The sequence below is a fragment of the Gallus gallus genome, chromosome 20, assembly GCF_016699485.2.
Source record: "Gallus gallus isolate bGalGal1 chromosome 20, bGalGal1.mat.broiler.GRCg7b, whole genome shotgun sequence".
NCBI lineage: Eukaryota > Metazoa > Chordata > Aves > Galliformes > Phasianidae > Gallus > Gallus gallus.
The window spans coordinates 8,358,813-8,376,611 of record NC_052551.1 but is presented as its reverse complement, the minus strand read 5'-3'; the positions used below and the strand labels follow the sequence as shown (position 1 = coordinate 8,376,611).

The 17,799-nt window shown below is 53.4% G+C and overlaps 1 protein-coding gene across 4 annotated transcripts; it reads left to right on the top strand.

The window, feature by feature from the left end:
* Positions 1-2,906: 2,906 nt before the first annotated feature.
* On the top strand, positions 2,907-14,290 carry GATA5 (GATA binding protein 5). 4 transcript variants are annotated; one of them, XM_015296343.4, is made up of 8 exons: positions 2,907-3,018; positions 3,134-3,182; positions 3,873-4,472; positions 6,440-6,606; positions 11,297-11,422; positions 12,042-12,129; positions 12,776-12,900; positions 13,520-14,289. In XM_015296343.4, exons 3-8 carry the CDS (start codon positions 3,953-3,955, stop codon positions 13,667-13,669), a joined length of 1,176 nt encoding a protein of 391 aa, XP_015151829.2. In that variant the 5' UTR covers positions 2,907-3,018; positions 3,134-3,182; positions 3,873-3,952; the 3' UTR covers positions 13,670-14,289. The 4 variants fall into 4 exon arrangements, with proteins under 4 accessions (XP_015151829.2, XP_046758756.1, NP_990752.2 ...); XM_046902800.1 differs by having other exon boundaries at positions 3,134-3,192; NM_205421.3 differs by having other exon boundaries at positions 2,907-3,182; positions 13,520-14,290.
* Positions 14,291-17,799: the final 3,509 nt, after the last annotated feature.

Below are 17,799 nucleotides of genomic sequence, written 5' to 3'. Positions count from 1 at the left end.
CCGCCCCCGCGTAGGGCTCACAAATCAGCCGGAGCGGGATTAGGGCCGAGGGGCCGGGGCGCCGGGCAGTCTGTCCCGGGCCGGGGGAGCCTCACCTGGAGGGGTCAGGCCTCCCCCGGGAGCCGTGCCGAGCCGCACCGGCCCTCCTCGGACCCAGCCTGGACGGGGGGCACCGTCTCTGCCTCTTGCAGAATATTGACCTGGAAAAGCAGGTCCGACCCAGCCTGTCTAATGGGCCGTGGTGGCATAGATCCGTCGGGTGGCACCGAGCTGTCCTAGGGATGAGCTCCGGGTGGGGATGGAGGAGAGGGGTTTGGTCTCTCCAAGGGGTCCGAGGAGCACCTGCCCCGGTGTTTGTGTCTGGGTTTCTTGTGCACGTCTAAACCTGTTTGGAATCTGTGGGATATGCAGAGAGCTCCGGCACTCCGTGCTCAGCTCTGCGTCCACGTCGGGTCCCTCTCGAGTCCCACACAGCGCCGACGCCACGTCCTGCCCGGGAGGGACACGTGGAGGGTTACCCCCGTGGGGCAGGGAGCGTCAGGGGGACCCTTCCCGTTTCTCATCCCACATCCCGACTGAATGAGGGCTGCGGGCGGCACACCGCCAGCGGCACGGCCGCGCTGCCTCCTCCATCCCGGCTGACCTAAAGCATCGCCCACGGCCGGTCCAAAGGAGGACCTAGAGCTGCCGGGCTGATCCGGGCACGGAGAGCAACTCGAATTTCTCCAAAACCATCCAAATCGCAAAGAAAGGCAGGCGCATTCTGAGCGCCGGCTGCGGACCCCCACCCCGTGGTCACCCCCAAACTCATCGTCCCCCCCATCTTCACTATCGGCTGCGGTGCTAACACCCACCGGGGCCGGGCTGCAGCCACGCGTGGACGGGGCCGTACGGGTGGCAGCACCCCGGGCTTTGCCCAGCTCGTCCCGCGACGCGCAGCCGGTCCAACCGCGGAAAGTTGCGGTAAACTGCCGCGGTTCGTGCCGGAAAGCCCCGGTGCGGGAGCACCTGCCCGCAGCCCGGCGTCGTCCCCGCGGTTCTGCCCGGGGCGGTTGCGGGAGGAGTCACCTCGGAACCCGCCGCTCCGGTCGGCAGCCCCCCAGCGCAGAGCTGATGCCACGGCGGGGAAAAATCGGGTTGAAATAGTGCTAAATAGGACGGGGTTGAACACACGCACAGGCAAAGCGTCTGCGGGCAGGTTTTCGTGAGGCTAGCGAAAATGCCCCCGGGTTTCAGCAGAGCCTCGTTTCTTGCAGCGTCCCTACGTTTATTTGAACACCGCAGGCGATCGGAACGGGCGGTTCGCACGCTTTTTTTTTTTTTTAATTATTATTATTATTATTATTTATGATCTTTTCAAGACTAAATCGCCATTAAATGACGCTTTGTAATCGGAACGCCTGCGAACTCACGCGTCCGCGGGCACGGCCGAACCCGACGGCTTCACCCGCTCCCAACCACCGAATCGAAACGAACGGAGCTCCGGCGGTGCTTCAGCCGCGGCCGCCGCGGGTTTGGAGCTGTTTTTCCGCGGAGACGTTCCTCCCCGTTGTTATTTTCTTTCTCCAACGCACTTTTTTAATATACGTATAACAATTATTTTGTTTCGAGGGACGGTAGGAAACGGCCGCTCTCTCCTGAACGTAGCAAGGAAATAAATACAGATCCCCAGCCAGTTGCCTCGCATTATTCGGAGGGAAATAGCTGGCATTCCTGCCCCGGTTTATTTTGGAGCCGAAATTTCCCACCCTTCTCGCAGCGGTGGTCCCCGCGGAGCCGGGCCGGGCTCCCCCGACCGCTCGGAGCTCGGCTGTCCGACGGGGGGGGGGGGGGGGGCTCGGGGCCGGATCCCGACAGCCGTTCCCGAAAGCAAATCCTAAGAACGACGGAATTATTTCTTCACTTTCTCCGAAGGAAGGGACCGTGCCGGCGGCCGGTGGGGATCGGTCCCGCTGCCCTGTCTCGGAGGAGAGTTAAATCGACCAAATTACCGGGTTAGGAGGACGCGGGGGTGTAAGTGCTCCTTCCCCTCCTGCCGCCCCTTTCTGGGGACGAACCGACGGGGAAAAATGGAGAAAAGGCGTCTGTTGTTTCCCGGCCCGCTGCGGGTCCCTGCTGAGCGGTCAGCTGCGGGGAGGAGGCCGCGTTCCCCCGGGGAACAGCAGAGCCCCGGGAATGGGGCAGCGCGGAGGGAATGGGGACGGCAGGGCCCCGACGGGGCGGTGAGGGGCCGGAGCCGCCCTGAGACCCGGGCACGGCTGCGAGCATCGCCCCGGCCACGGCGGGACCACGCGCCGCTGGGGATGGGCACGGAGAGGTGGGGGCCCGGCTGGTGAGACTCCCGTCCCCGTCCCCGGTATTCTGGGTTTTGTTGCAAAGGAGAGCGGGAGCTCTCGCTCGGAGCAGAAAAGCGCTTCGCCACGTCCTCTGCAATCCGACAGCCCAGTCGGAAAGGTCTCGGTGTGTTCCCCGCTGGTTCCTGCGAGAAACCAGGATCCGTAGGGAGGGGGGGAGGGGGGGCTGAGGGGGGGAGCATCGCCTCCCGCTGGGACAGCGGAGAAACCCAGGAAAAATAAAGCGGGGAGCCACCCCCAGCCCGGGGGCGGGCGGACACCTCCATCCCTGCAGCTGGAGGTGGGAGGGGGTCAACAGGGAAGGGGTGACGCGGGTCGTTCTCGTGGGCCGCATTCTGCCCCCGTCCTCCCGGCGCCCACGGCCCCGCTCCAGGGGAGAGCCGAAGGGCGCGTCCCCCCCGCCGGGAGCGGAGCCGGCGGGACGTATCCCAACCCCCCCTGCCGGGAGGAGCCCAATCCTCGCCGGGTCCGGGGCTACCCCGGCGGCCGTCACGTGGGCCGGGCCGCACCGGGGCCCCCGCCGTAAAGAGCCGGAGCCGCCGCCGCCGCCGCCACTTCCCCGCCGGGCGCAGCCGGGGACGCACCCACGGGAGACGGCGGCGAAGGGAAAGAGGGAGGAACGGGGGAGGGAGCGCCGGCCCCGCACGGCCTGGGGACAGTGGTGGTAGTTTTCATTTTTGTCTGGTGCTTTTTTTTTTTCCCTATAAACTTTATTCTATTTTATTATTATTATTATTATTCTGATTTTCCTGGGATTTCCCTGCATGGTCTGAGCGCAGCTTCATGCCCACCCGGCCATGCCCGGCTCCGCTCCCGGCCCGCTGCCATGTGAGTACCGGTACGGGATGAGGCACCCGGGGGTGGGATGCTCTTCTGGGGGGTGAGGTTTCCCTGTAACTGCGAGGGCTCCATCAGCACGGGGAGGCCGCTGTAGCGTTATTTCTCTTTTCAACAAGAAAATGGCAGCGTTGGCGGTTGGGGGGCATCGGTGCCACCCCTGGGCCGGGGCCGCTGCCCGACACCACCGGGACCCCAATGCTCCCGGCCCCAGCGCCCCGGGGACCCCGGCACAGCCCGCATCTCCCTTCCACCAGGCCCCGGTGCCTGCTGCAGGCCCGGAGCTAAAAAAAAAAAGACAGGAAAGGAAATACTTTTGTTTAAAAAAAAAAAAATCTGTTTTTTCGGATCCTTGGAAATGCCCGAGCAGTTGGGACGGGGCCGGGTGGGACGGAGCCGCGGGCGCTGCTGTTGGTTCAGTGGATTTCTTTGCTCGATCCTGCGGGATGGAGCGGACCAGAGGAAAGCATAAAGGAGAGAGAAATCTCTCTGCGTATACATAAGTTAAAGCTCCCGCTTTAAGGAAAGCGGCGGCTTTGCGAAGGGAAGGGAGAAGGGCCGCGGGCCGGAGTCCGCGGGGTCTCACGCAGACGGGGCTGGGCGCGGGGGGTGGGCTGGTGACTGGGTGAGGTGCGGGGCGTTCGGCCTCGCTCAGCCGCGACTCTCGGCTCTGCCCTTCAGGTGCCTCTGAGTGAGCGCTTCGGCAACGTCGGGGCGCAGCCGGCCGGGCCCTGAGCAGCCGCCGCCGCCGAGGACGGAACATGTATCAGGGCCTGGCCCTCGCCCCCAACCATGGCCAGTCGGCTTATTCCCACGACTCCGGCAATTTCCTGCACTCGTCGGCCGGCTCGCCCGTCTACGTGCCCACCACCCGGGTGCCCTCCGTGCTGCAGACGCTGCCCTACCTGCAAAGCTGCGAGCCGCACCAGAGCCACCTCGGCAACCCCCCGGGCTGGGCGCAGAGCAGCGGCGAAACCACCGCCTTCAACGCCGGCAGCCCGCACCCGCCGTCGGGTTTCTCGTACCCCCACAGCCCCCCGGGCAGCAGCCCCCCGGGGCGTGACGGTGCCTACCAGGGGCCCCTGCTGCTGGGCGGCGGGGGCCGGGAGCAGTACGGCAACGCTTTGGTGCGCTCGGTTAACGGGTCCTACTCCAGCCCCTACCCCGCCTACGTGACCCCCGAGCTACCGCCTTCGTGGACGGCCGGACACTTTGAGAGCAGCGTGCTGCACAGCCTGCAGACGAGGCAGGCGGCCCTGCCCGGCCGCAGGTCAACCTTCGGTAGGTCGCCCTCAGCGCCGCCTCTGAGCGTTTAGATTCTCTCGGTTCGAGTCGGAGCATCCCCGTACGCGGGGTTTTGGTGGGGGTGAGCCGCGCCGTGGGTTTTGTTTCCCGTCGGGAAGATTTTACCCAGGGATGGAAAGATGGTACGGGTAGAGGGAACGTGGGGCTGACCCTAAGCGGAGCGTTCTGTGTGTGCGCGTGTGTGTTTGGGTTACACGGAGGGCAAAGAACGCGTTTCAAAGGAGAGGACGGAGGAGCAGAGGCCGTTCAGCACCCCTCACCCCCTCGCAATATCTCCTGTCCACAATATCGACTTTGTGCCTGTACTTCAGTACTTACCCTTGTGTTTAAATTAGCGGGGCAGATTTATAGCTCCCACCCTTTTAAGTAATTTATTGTGGTAAATGAGTTTATATTCGGACAGACTCTCGGTCTCCTCATTCGCCTTCACCCAAACAGGTCCGCAGCTGCAGCGCCCCGTGGCCTTTGGAGGGGTTCATGCGTTGACCCGTGAGCCCCGCACTGTTCCCCCGCACCCACACCGCAGTGTCCCTTTAAAGCAGGACCCAAACAGACACAATTTTCGGGTCTCGCTGTACCAATGCTCCCCGGGGGTGTTCCCGCATCCTTGTCCGCCGGCGGCTCGCGAAGCCCTTTCAAAGCCACTTCAAGACCTCAGCCGCGTTATTATCTTGACTGCGGCGATCCAAATTATCTTATCTTTGCCCCAAGAACAAAGCGAAGCGGGGCACAGCCCCCTCTCCGCTGCCGTTACCTCCCACCCGGGGATGCTCGGGAGCGCTTCGCTTCCACGATTTTCTCTTTGTCTCGGAAAATCCGTTGCGTTGTGCGGGCCCGGATCGCCCCTCTCGTACCGAGGGAGGAAATGTCTCCTGCACTTTGAGTTTGCTGCTTTGGGACCCGGAGGAGAGACAGCCGTCCTCTGTGCCGTTTATTTTTGCTCTTGAATAGTGTAAACCGCTCTTAAGTAGCGTAAACTATACATTGTTTTCAGTTAATGAATTATGGCTCGCTTTTTAAATTATTTTTTTTTAACTTTTACTTTTCTTCTTTTTTTTTTTCATTTCCATTTTTCACCTCTTTTTTATTTTTTTATTTCCTTCCCCCCCACACACACTTTTATTTTTATTCTTATTTTTTGCTTTGCCTTTCATTTCTTTCAGTCGGATCGTTTTTAACGCTATCGAAAATGAAGGAGGGGAGGGAAAAAAGAGAGAGTATTTTTCTTTGGAAGAGAACAACGTGCAGGTCGAAGGAAATTATTTCTAAAAGAGAGAGGGGAGGAAAAAAAAAGAGGAAAAAGTGGGAAAACACTGATCTCAAATCGGAGGCTCGCTCCGTTCTGCTTCGGGCTGCGGGGCAAAGCGCAGTGCTGGAGCCGGGCGGCTCCGGGGGCCATCGGGAGAGGAGAAATGCCCGGAGGAGCCCCATTGAGGGGGTATTTGGGGCCGGGAGGGCCGTACGTGGCTGCTGGGCGTTGCGTGGGGCCGGCAGTGCTGAACTTCCATGCAGACCCTGCATAGCGCGGAGCCCCCCGTGAGCATCGCACAGTGATGGAAGTCGGGAAGAGCGCTCCGTTTTACCGTGGGTTCATAATTACTGTGGTGATAATTAGGAATATTTTTACAGCACAAGCAAGGCTAACACCACGGATGGACTCTGTTTGTTCCCATCCTGGGGGCACCCACAGCCCTTTTGGGATTTTTGGGGTGCGGGTAGATGAAAATTCCCAATCCTTTGCCTTTGAGCAAAGTATTGAAAGATGAAGTTGTGGGGGGAGAATAAAGGATTTTTTTTCCATGCTCTGCAGGATGGAGGCAAGCTCCTGGTTGTCCCTTGCGAGGGACAGCAGTGAGGCACGGGGGATTAGGGCCCTTCAGTGCCCCGTACACGAGTGGCACGTTGCGATGGGACCGGCTCCTGACTTTGGCTCTCTCTTCCAGAGTATTTGGAGGAGTTCCCCGGGGATGGTCGGGAGTGCGTGAACTGCGGGGCCATGTCCACACCGCTCTGGAGGAAGGACGGCACCGGGCACTACCTGTGCAACGCCTGTGGGCTCTACCACAAAATGAACGGCATCAACCGGCCACTCAAACCCCAGAAGAGGCTGGTAAGAGGGGGACAGTGCTGTGCTGCCTGGGGGCAGCTGGGGGGCAGGCTATGGGGGCTGCTGCTGGTGCACGTGCTGTTGGGATCTCCGTTTTAGGGCCTGCTGGATTCTCAGTCTTATCGCGAATAAATGCTGTTGATGTCAGCCAGAGCAGTTCAGAAGGAGCGAAGCTGCAGAATTGCCGCTCCTGGAAGGTTGGAGCTCAGCACCGAGAAGGGGGAGCGGCAACTGGAGGGGTCCCTGCAGGTTGGGAATGCATGGGGCTCTACAGGCTGCTCCCGACTCTGTTCCCAGCGTAGGCTTGTTGCTTTTTTCCTATTACAGTAGTGACTGTGTGCTGGTTCTTCGTAAGGACGTGCAGGCAGAGCATTTGGAAAAGGCAGGGCTGATCCCAGGCAGGTTGTGATGGCAGCGAGATGGGGAACGGTTACCATACCTGGAACCTCCTAAGGGAGAATTTGGGGTTTGGTAGTTCCTTGGTTCTCGGCAGCATAAAGCATTAATTCCCCATTTCATGGCGTTGGGCTTCCTCCAATTGGGATCCCATCGTGAGAGAGGAAAGGAGCCTCCTTTTTTTGTATGTGTGCAGTCGCTTTGGGATGTTTAAATTTGGTGGTAACAGTTTTGGTTTCAGAGCCTGTCATCAGAAGCAGTCATTACAAACAGGATGTTTGTCTGAGCTGTGCTGGGGAACAGCTGGGAGTTCCTTTTGCTGTTGCTTGGGTATATTCCCGTAGTCATTTTGTGCGCTGCAAAACAAATTGTTAGCAGTAACCCAACAGTGACAAGTTTCTGGGCAAGGAAACGATAAGAAGCAAATTTGGGATTGCATAAGATGCTTCATTCCGCTTTTGATTGTGGAAATTTGATTCTGTTTGCAAAACGAAACGAGGTGAGGCTCCGTGGAAGATCACTCTGTGATGACGACTCACCAAATCGGTGCCTTTCTGTGATACATTTTTTGTTGTCCGATCAGATTTGCCCATCTCACCAAAACGTTCCTTTAGTGTAATTACATTACATACACACCCCAGCAGCAGGCTCCAGCCTCTGCTGGGCTGCAAATCTCTGAGTAACACTGCTGATTTCTTTTGTACGAACACAATCTGTGTATTGAAAGTCGAACTCAAACGCTGCATTTCAGAGCCCGCCATCAAAACACAACACTGGCTGAATTTCCAGGGCTCTTTGAGCAGCTTTTCCACCCAAGCACTGGGACAGGTCTCACCTTTACCCAATATTTTGTCCATTGCTGTTGGCACGGGGCAATCAGTAGCACCCGTGAGGCATTTTTGTAGTAAACATTTCAGCAAAGCTTTCTGGTTTAAGATTGTTTTGCAGGGACGAGATGGGAATTATCACAGCATTTCCAACCGTTTTGTTATGCCGGCTATCAATGCAGTGATAAAGCCCAAGTGAAAGAGCTGATATTCTTATCCATGGGAAACACTTCAGTGAGGCTGAAATACCTGATGGGCTTTTATTGCATGGAAAAGGAAAGAGGCCATGATTTTGCCTTCCCATTCTGACTTGGAATGAAAGATTTCAAAACCATGGCTGCTCTGCCGGTTTGCAGTGCCATTTTGCAACAAGGCAGAGGCCAGGAGGACCCACTGATGATGGAAAAGAGGGCTCTGGGCATGCTCTGCAAAACCACCACCCCGGCTGCTCCCTGCTTCCCAGCCTTGGGGCGTTTCTCCCCAAATGATTTCACTGCCAGGGCTGTCACTGCAGCACCCATGGGAGATGGCTGCCTGCGGTGAAACATGCTGCTGGAGGAGCAATGAGGAACGACAAAATACAGGCACAGAGAGGAAAAAGGGTTTCTTTTGCCCTTTACGTTACGACCTTTGTTCTGTAAGCAGTCGCTGTGCCGCGGTTATTCCAACTTGTGTTTTCACAAAGCAAGGCCCCAGCAGGCACAACGTGGCACATAGAGCACCGTGCAGATGGTGCCAGCAGCTCATGCAGTCGTCCTGTCATAACCAGTCCATTTTTTCTTTTTTTATTGTGATGATGGCAGCGGGGACGGCTGCTTTTCTTCGGCCTGTATCCAGACACACAGTGTGGTGGCTTTCAGCAGGAAGGATATTTCTTAGAGGAGGAGGGAAGCAGCACTTTGTTTTAGGTAGGATCTTCCTAGCGAAAGTTCCTTGATGTGTTTCACAAGATGATACCTTAGACCCAGCCCTAAAAGGCAGACCACCTTCACCACTAGCAGCTGCTGGCACTGGGTGCCTCTGCTCATGAGCATTCCCCCAGTGCAGGAGCATGGTAGGAGAAGGGCTACGTGGGGCAGCACTGCTGGCAGACCCAGTCCTGTGCACGGCAGCTCCCGCACCGTGCTGACTTAGAATCATAGAATCATTAAGGATAGAAAAGAGCATTAAGGTCATCAAGTCCAACCATCAACCCATCACCACCATGCCCACTGACCATGTCCCTCATTGACTTGGAGTCTTAGCTAGGTCAGTGTATCAGACCAGTGTGCTGCAGGTACTTTCCCGTCACCATCAGCTGCCCTCTGTCATGCTGTACTTCTGAAAAGCAAGCAAAGCAAAGTCTCCTATAGCCTTGGGCCTCCCTTGGGAGGGACCTGCCCTGCTGGCTCTGAATTTTTTGGGCTGTCCAAGCAGCAGTTGCACACGGTTAATGTGATGGGCACCAGCTCATGGTTCCTCGAGCTTATCAGCAGCACTTGGCTGTCAAGCCAAGTCCGTGAAGAGTTTTTGTTTGAGTGTACGGTGCATTTGTATAAATAAACACTGGAGCACAATGTTGAAGTCAACAACTTCCTAGACAAGGTCAGAGTGGTACAAAAGCAGTGGGGTGGAGGCAGGCAGCGATGTGCTTTCTTTTAGGGGAACTGCTGGGAAACCAGCAATAATGTATTGTACCGTCGTCCTTCAGTGAGCAAAAGCAGCCTTGACTGTCTTTTTTCTTGCTAAATGGGCAAGCTGTGGGGTAGGGACAGATTCTGACTGGGTTTTTGGGTTTTCTATTGTAATGCGTGGCCATGGAGGACAGTGTCTGCTGTGCAGGAGTTGCAAACACAGGCAGGTACTGATGCCTCAGCAGATAGCCCAACACCATGTGACGCCAGGACAGTGTGTCCCTCCCTCCCAGGTGCCTGCCCAGAAATTTCGGGGCTTTCCAAAGCGCTTTGCTTTGGCCTTTGTCCATCCGCAGGTGATGACAGATCTCAGCAGCCCATGCCAGGCTCCGAATTCCCCCTCACTCCTGTGTCAGGAGCTACACCTCAGGGCCTTGCCCTTATGGGAGCAGAGCGGGGTGCTGAGCACCTTTGGGTGGCCACCTGTGTAGAGGGCCCTCCTGCTTGCAGAGGTGAATGGCGCAGTCTTGGTGGCTGTAAGGCTTTAAGAAAGCTCTGTAACAGGTCCGGGATCATTCTGTGACACCATGCCCCATATTACAGACAAGCTGTTGAGACCTCCTCTGTGCCCGGCTTGTTAGCCCACACCTCAGTGTATTATTATTTTTGCCCTGTTATTTCTTGAAAGGCAAACCATTTTCTGAGCAATACCATTATTTGCAAATAGTTGCTGAGAACACTTTGCAACCACTGAATCAAAGCCTGGGCCCGTTGCTGGTGTCTCTTCAAACTCAATGCTGATCTCTCTTTGACTGCTAACCTTGTAAAAACATTTCATTTTTATTCCTGCTCACCCCACCTCGTTTGTCATATTGATTACTTATGATATCAGGGAGTAATGGAAAGATAAACAAGCAGGGAGTTCTTTATTGCCCGCATCACCTATCTTCTGCCTTTGAGAGGAATCAGAGTAATTCTTCTCAGGGCTGAATAATGTATTCACACACCTGAATGCAGAGAGTCCATGATGTTACTCAGATCACCGGGATACTTACTCTTATTGAAATAGTTCATGTGTGAGGTGCTAAGAGACATTGAAATGAAACACCTATTAAGCAGACACGTCTGTATATAGAGACCTGTGGATTTTCCAGTGCCTCGGAGTACGGTTGTTAGAAATGATTTTGCTGCTTCTGCCAGAATATTTCCCTTCTTCGTTTGGAAATATTAATGTAGCAGAGCCAGCAATCACAGCACTCACAAAATATGTAATTAGTTAATGTTTGCGTGGTGTTTCTGCAGCCTGTGAGGGAACAGATTATCTGTGAGACGTGCAGAAAATAACTCTCCCGGTCCACTCACGGGCCAGTTCAGCTCAGCTCTGCTCAGCTCAGCCAATTGATTCCAGTTGTCTTAAGCAAGAGATTAATTGGGGTGTTGCTAACTTTAGTGGTAGTTGTGAGTGCAGAGGAGCATAAGTGGAGTTCACTTAAAGCAACAGCAGATTTCGGCTGTTTGTGCACTGAAAGCCTGGCAGGTATCTTCCTTCTGTCTCCATCTGAGATACATGCTCTGTGCTCTGGATCCTGATCACTCCCAGCACTCGTTGGAGGTTTGTGAGATGGACTGGGGAGAGATCTGCCAGGATTATTGAGCTTAAGAAAAAAGCGCTTGCAAATGAGAGTGATCTCATTTGAATGCAATTTCTTTCATCTGCATTTTGCTATCTTCACATTGCGTGCTCCGTGTTTTCCAGGAAATCGTTGTAAACGGAGATTTTATTTTTGTACGAAAGGAAGCTTCCCCAGTTTGCCTTTTCTATGTGTGCATTCATGCGTTTGTTTGCTTGCTTTCAAGTCTTCATCGAGACGTGCTGGCCTATGTTGCACTAACTGCCACACAACCAACACCACCCTCTGGAGAAGGAACGCCGAAGGGGAGCCCGTCTGCAACGCCTGCGGCTTGTACATGAAGCTCCATGGGGTGAGGGCAGGGGTGTGCTGGGTTATGGGATCCCTCCTGGTGGGTCTGGGACCCCGCTCTGCAGGGAGCAGCCCTAGAGCAGTGCCTAAAGAGCCATTGCTCAGTGCAGTTAAAGCCCATTCTGTTGAGGTTATCCAGAATGAGGTGAAGGGGTAAATGGGATGCTCTTGGGAGGTATGCTGATAACACTCATCTGCAGAGGATGGAAACTATTGGTACCACGTCCATCAGCCAAGAGGAGTCTTCATCCCTCCATACAGATCTCTTCAAGATTCTGCCATGGAGGTTCAAGTCTCTTTATCCCATGACCGCTCCCTCTGGGTCGTGTAGGCCCTGGCCATCAGTTTAATTTAGTAGTGCCCTCTCATAAGGGTCACCAATAAATCAGGAAAAGGAAAATAGGAAATAAAGGAAAAAATAAATTGTGGGAAAGCCTTAGCTGTTAGCCTTATACATCTTCCAGCCAAGGCCTGTTGCAGAGAAAAATAGCACTTAGCGAAGGACAAGGACTTTAGGTGCATTGCATGAGCTGCAATGTGTAAATAGGAAAGCAATTCTTGTGCGGGAAGGAGCTAAGGAAAACACAATATTAATGGTTCCAAACCTTATGAATGTCAAGGTACCAAGACCTCTGGCCATGAAAAAGGAAAGCATCCAGACAAGGAAAAGGAAGCCGAAAAACATTACCAAAGGCAAAACCTCAACAGGTATAGTGCTGCTCCCATCCATCCCAGGGGCTTGGGGCACAGTTCATCTCAGCAGACTTTGCTCTGCAGGAAATTATGCAAAGCAGAAAATCATACTCTGATTTTTCTCCCTGATGATTGCTTTTGCTTTACGATCTTCATTTAGGCATAGTCCTCAAATGAGAGGAGGATGTGGGGTGGAAAACCTTGTTGGTATCATGATCCTGGAGGGATCCCTGCTCTGTGGGCACCAGGTTCCAGCCCTACTGTGTTCAAGCAGATCTGAGCCATGATGGGCAACAGGAAAAAATTGGGTCTGAGGGTGGTGTGTTTGGGAGTCCAGGGGAAGGGACTCAGACACATTCAGCATCTGCCTCTCTGGGCCGTACAAGGAGTGGCACTGCTGGGCTGTGAATGGGTTCTCCTTCCTTCTTCACAAGCATAGAATCATAGAATGGCTTAGGTTGGAGGGGACCTTAAAGGTCATCTAGTTCCAACCCTGAAGCATCATGCTAGCCAAATACAAACCATTGCCCTGATGGTGGAGAAAGAGAGCAGTAAGGTTGTGCCGTGCAGTGCAATGCTAGCTACTGAAATATAGATCTCCTTAGGGATAAATCTGTGCCTATCATTGTACCTTCATTGCTCTGTGCTCCGTTTCCTGCAGGGTCCACCACTTCGGCCACGAACTCCCCTTCTTCCATTACGAACTCAGACAGCACGGTCACTTTAAAGTCAGAGCCCAGCACAACCTCACAGTACCCCGGACAAGGCATTGTGTCGGTGTCCCAGGTAAGGCACAGGGGCTGTGCCCCACGCACTCCCTAATGGCTGACCTGGGGGCCCTGGGGGCCAAGCAATTTGCTCATTGCATTGAGAGACCACTCAGTGAGCTGGTGGGATCAACCCTGGGTGGAAAGCTCCATAGCTCCCAAGAAAAGGCCCTTTGGCCATATGTTATCTGTGCCTTAAACCCCAAGGATTTGTTTGGTGGGATAGATGTTTCACTTTTCTGGGGGAAAAAATGCTGCTAAGTCAACCCGCAGATGGGCAGTTGGTGACCTGTCCTGTCTGGGTGCAGGGTCTGAGCCCCCTCAAGCTGGACATGCATGTGGGTGGGATTTTTTTTTTTTTGTCCAAAACAGATAAATCAGATCTGTACTCCACTCTCAGAAAACAGACATGTGCCCAGAGATGTCTGAAGCATACATGTTGTCAATAAATAAGTGCAGACAGGTGCTGGGATGCTTTCTCCATGCTCACTGGCCTGGAGATGTACACTGGGCACCTCTAATTTGCATCATGGATAACATACTGTGTCCATGATCTATCAGAGCCCTACCACGGTGTTAGGATAGGCACGATAACGACCTGCTGGCTAACTACACCTTTCCCTTCCCTCCCTGGGCAGGCACAGAGCCAGTCAGACGAGGCGCTGGCCGGCGGCGAGTTCAAATTCGAGCCGGAGGACTACCCCTTTTCTCCCAGCAGCATGGCCCCGCAGCCAGGGCTGAGCGTGCCACTGCGGCAGGACTCGTGGTGTGCCCTGGCGCTCGCCTAGAACCCCTCGTGCCTGCAGCCTGGCTTACCATGGGACGGGCTTCTCTTGGAGGATGTGGGAGGAAGACGCCGGCTAGATGGGGTGCCCAGAGAGCCTCTCCTCATCCAAGGAGACCCAGGGTGGCCTCCCTGAGGCTGCCTGTTTTCCCCCAGAAAGCCGTCCTCCTTTGAGATGCAACCAGCAAATAAACGCATCCCAGAATCTATGTTTATTCGCAGTGATTTCTCCCTCCTATGACTCCTCTGTGTGCAATTTATTCCACTTTCCAATAAAGACTGTAATAACGTGGCACCGAATAACTTAATTTTATTAAAATGTAAACTGTGTGGCCTCCCTTCTGTTTTATTGGCCACAACAGGGAGAAGGAAAAAGAAAAGAAAAAAAAAAGCAATGGTTGTTTTAAACATTTACTGTTTTATATTAAAAACGAACATCTCTATGGAGTGTTAGCTTCTGAAGCGTTCAGTGTACCAACACCGAGCTGATGAGTCAGACATGAAATAAACACACCGCTCTTCCTTTCCCAGCTCCAAACAAGGATTTCTTTTATTATTATTTTAGGCAAACCACATGACAAGAATGGTCAAAACCACCCAAATAATAAAAGAGTTCCAAAATGCTGTTTTGCTTTTGTATTTCCTCATGGTTTTCAATATTGCCAACTCCAAGAATGAGAAAATTGGAAATGAGTCTTCCAGAAGTTCAGAGAAAGGTTTGAGGAGTGGAAAAACAGAGGCTGTACTGGAGGTAATTTTTTTTTTCATCAGCTTTGGGCTTATTTCAGGTGAAGAACTTTCAGCTTTCAGCCCTGTGGGTCAGAGGTTCCATTTCACCCCCCTTTTTTTTTAGTGGAAAGCCAAGCAGGGATTGATTTCTTAGGGCTGCGTTGTAGCAGATTATGGCCAGAGATAGAAAACCTACTCTGCATTTCCGTAAGTTGGCACCCGTGTGTGCCTACAGTGCTGCTGGGAACACTGGGATCACTTCACTCCTCTGGGTTCCCTTATGAGCGGTTATTTGGGATTGTATCAGCGCAGCCATGGACTCAATGCGGGTTTTGGGACTGGAATCCAAGTGGGGCAATGAGAGGATATGGGGCTTGGAGCTGCACCAAGGAGATGGGCAATGGGGAGAGGTGCTTTGCGGGGGGTGCTGGGGTGAGGATGGGACTGTCCTGAGCATGGAGATGGGTAGGAAATGAAGGGGGAGTGAGGTCGTGAAGTTACATCTAAGGCCTTCTTTATTTGTTATTGCTAAATAAAACCCCCAGCCTGCCTGGACAGCTATTTATGGCCAGGAAACTGTCAAGTAATAGCTCCTTAATATAGAAGTTGACCTGTCCAGGGCTTCCTGGAGCAACTCTTCCTCTTGTCAAGAGAGATGGATCACTTGACTTTTATTATAAACAACAGCTAAAGATGATGAGGGAGAGTGAAATCTGGCATCAGGTTGTGACTCATCTGAGATGGAGGAGAGCAGATGCTCTGGGCACTGAGGAGATCTATCCCTCCAACACCTCCATAGCTCAGCGGTGAGCCCACAGCCAGTCCCTCAATGTGAGGGCACGGGTTGGGGTGTTCAGCCCATTCTTTTAGCAAAGCCCACTGATGGGAGCTATCTTTGGAGGCTTTCTTCTTGCACCTCCAGAGTTTCATTAGTATCTTTGTAGGGTCATAGAGCTGTTAAAGTTGGAAAAGACCACTAATTGGAAAAGACCACTAGTTGGAAAAGACCCAAGTGCAACCCCAGCCCACTCCACCACACCCACCGACTGTGTTCCTCAATGCCACATCTCTGCGGATCTTGAACACTTCCAGAGACCATGGCTGCACCACTTCCCTGGGTTCACCTTCACCTTTCCTACCTCTGCAGTGAAAGCTTTGGGCATGTTTCACTCTGAATGTAGCCGTCAGGGTTTTCAATGCAGAGCTGAGTCTCTACAAAGTGAGCAGGGTGACACTGGCCCTAAATCCAGCTCAAACTGTACTCATGGGAGTCAGGAAGATGGGTGACGTCCTTGTTCATTGCAGGGGAATTGGAACAGATGACCTCTAATGGTCCCTTCCAACTCAATCAATGCTACAGTTCTGTGTCCCAGGCTCAAGGGAATGTAGGGTCCCAGCTTCACATGCTCAGACACGGGAAGGAGGAGCCCTGGGTGCAGCATAAGCAATGCTCCCGGGCACCTTCCCAAATCCCACATTCGCCAGCAGCACAATGCAAGCCGCAACAGAATGATTTCTGCGGGTGAAGGCAAGGGGTCCTCACTTTCTCATCTGCGTGACCCTGAGGGGCAGAGTTATTTTAAAGGCAAACAAGAAGACCCAAACAATGCCAAGATGTTGACACCAGTGGCTCCAGCGGTTTTATTTATTGCCTGTTGGTAACCGTCGGCGGGCCGTTGGGATACTCTAGGGCCTGGTGGCTGACAAAACGGGGCAGGATGACAAGAAATGAAACAATTGGGATGTGTGTAATTTTTCCTTCCTGCACTCAACTGGACGGCATCGTCCATGAGGCCGGTTTCGTGTTTCTCCAAGGTCTCTTCCAGCCTTTTGCTCCCATCCCTCAGGCAGGAGCAGATTTCTACTCCTGACAGAAAGCCAGCACTGCCTGCACAGCCCTGTGGGACAGAAAGAACAGAATACACACGGGAAACTTGGGGTCTTCCCAGCTCACGCTGTGTTCCCAGACCTGCTTCCATTACCCTGCTCAGCCTCCGTAGGAGTTTGAACATTCAGGATGGCAATGGAGCAGACTGGCCCCAAAACCAAGGGCTGGGAGAACTGGACCCTGCGGCTGATCTGGTGATGTTGGCATACCCATGGGACCCCCCAGCAAGGATGCTACCCTCGTGTCCCCACCAGGCTGCCACTGCCATGTGCTGTGACCCACCTCATCCCTGCCCACAAAGCTCCAAAGAAGGCTGATTATCAGATTAGTCTGCTAATTGAGATTGACTTTTATTTCTCCTCCATGAACCTTTCTCCCTCCCGTTGGTGCTCACCCGTTTGCAGGCACGTGTGTATTTGCTCTTCTACAGGTTTGGTGGCTTGTGGACAATAATTATCTTTACTGTTGTTGTACAGCTGCCTTGGAGCTATCAATTGCCTTTGTTCAAAGGTCACCTGCCCAGATGATTTTACAACATGACTACAATGATCTGTTCCATTTTGCACTTTATACCAATGCCACAGTGATTTTTACCAAGTCAGCAAGTGAGTAATGGAGCACTTGAGCCTATGAACACTCTATTCTTGTTTATGATCATATTAATAGCACAATAAAATCAGCGCTCACCCGAGCAGTTGTTTTCAAGAAAAAAATAACTTCTTTTTTGTTTCTGTATGGGCAATTGAAAGTCGTGTTTTAATTTCTGCAGAGAAGCCCAAAGTTGTGGACTCTCTGATAAAGCATCACTTCTGTGTTGGAGGGAAACATCATTTTCTCAACACTGGGCAAAGAAGACTTCAGCCCAACTTGTGTGGTTCTGTCTGAATAGCAAACACTGCCCAGCTGTGGGGAGGTGAGCTCTGGCTGCTCCTTTGCACAACCTGAGGTACACAGCTGTGCACCCAGCCATGGTTAGGCTGATTGGCACCAGCTGAGCCCATTGAGGTTATAAGGATGGAGGCACACATTTTCCCTTTGTGCTGGTGGTATTTGGCTGCTGTGATGGTGAATGGTGTGATTCTAAGGGCCACAGTGTATCTCCTGGGAAGAAGGTGGAAACAGGTCTTTGAGCCAGGTACAGCACTGCCTATTGGGGGTGAAGGGGGTTTGGTGTCCTCTGGGTGTTCTTCGAGTGCTCTGAGAGCTCTCTCTGTGGCACAGAATTACTGATACTACCCAGTCTTTCTCCCTGTCTTTTTCCAGTTCTTTTTATTGCAAATTTGGTTGTGTATCAGTCAGGGAAACAGCCTGTGTTGCTCTCCAGGTCCATGTGCTGCAGTAATTAAGTATCTGAGCTCCTTGCTTCTACTGCAGTTAACTTAGAGCTGAATATTCAGTCTCGCTATTGTATGCGTACAAGAAGCAATCAAACAGCCCTGCTCCTTTCATCCCCTCAGGTGGTCCTTCTCAGAGATGGCTTTGTGGCTAGGGGTGCCAGGAGGTGGTGTCCCCAAAAA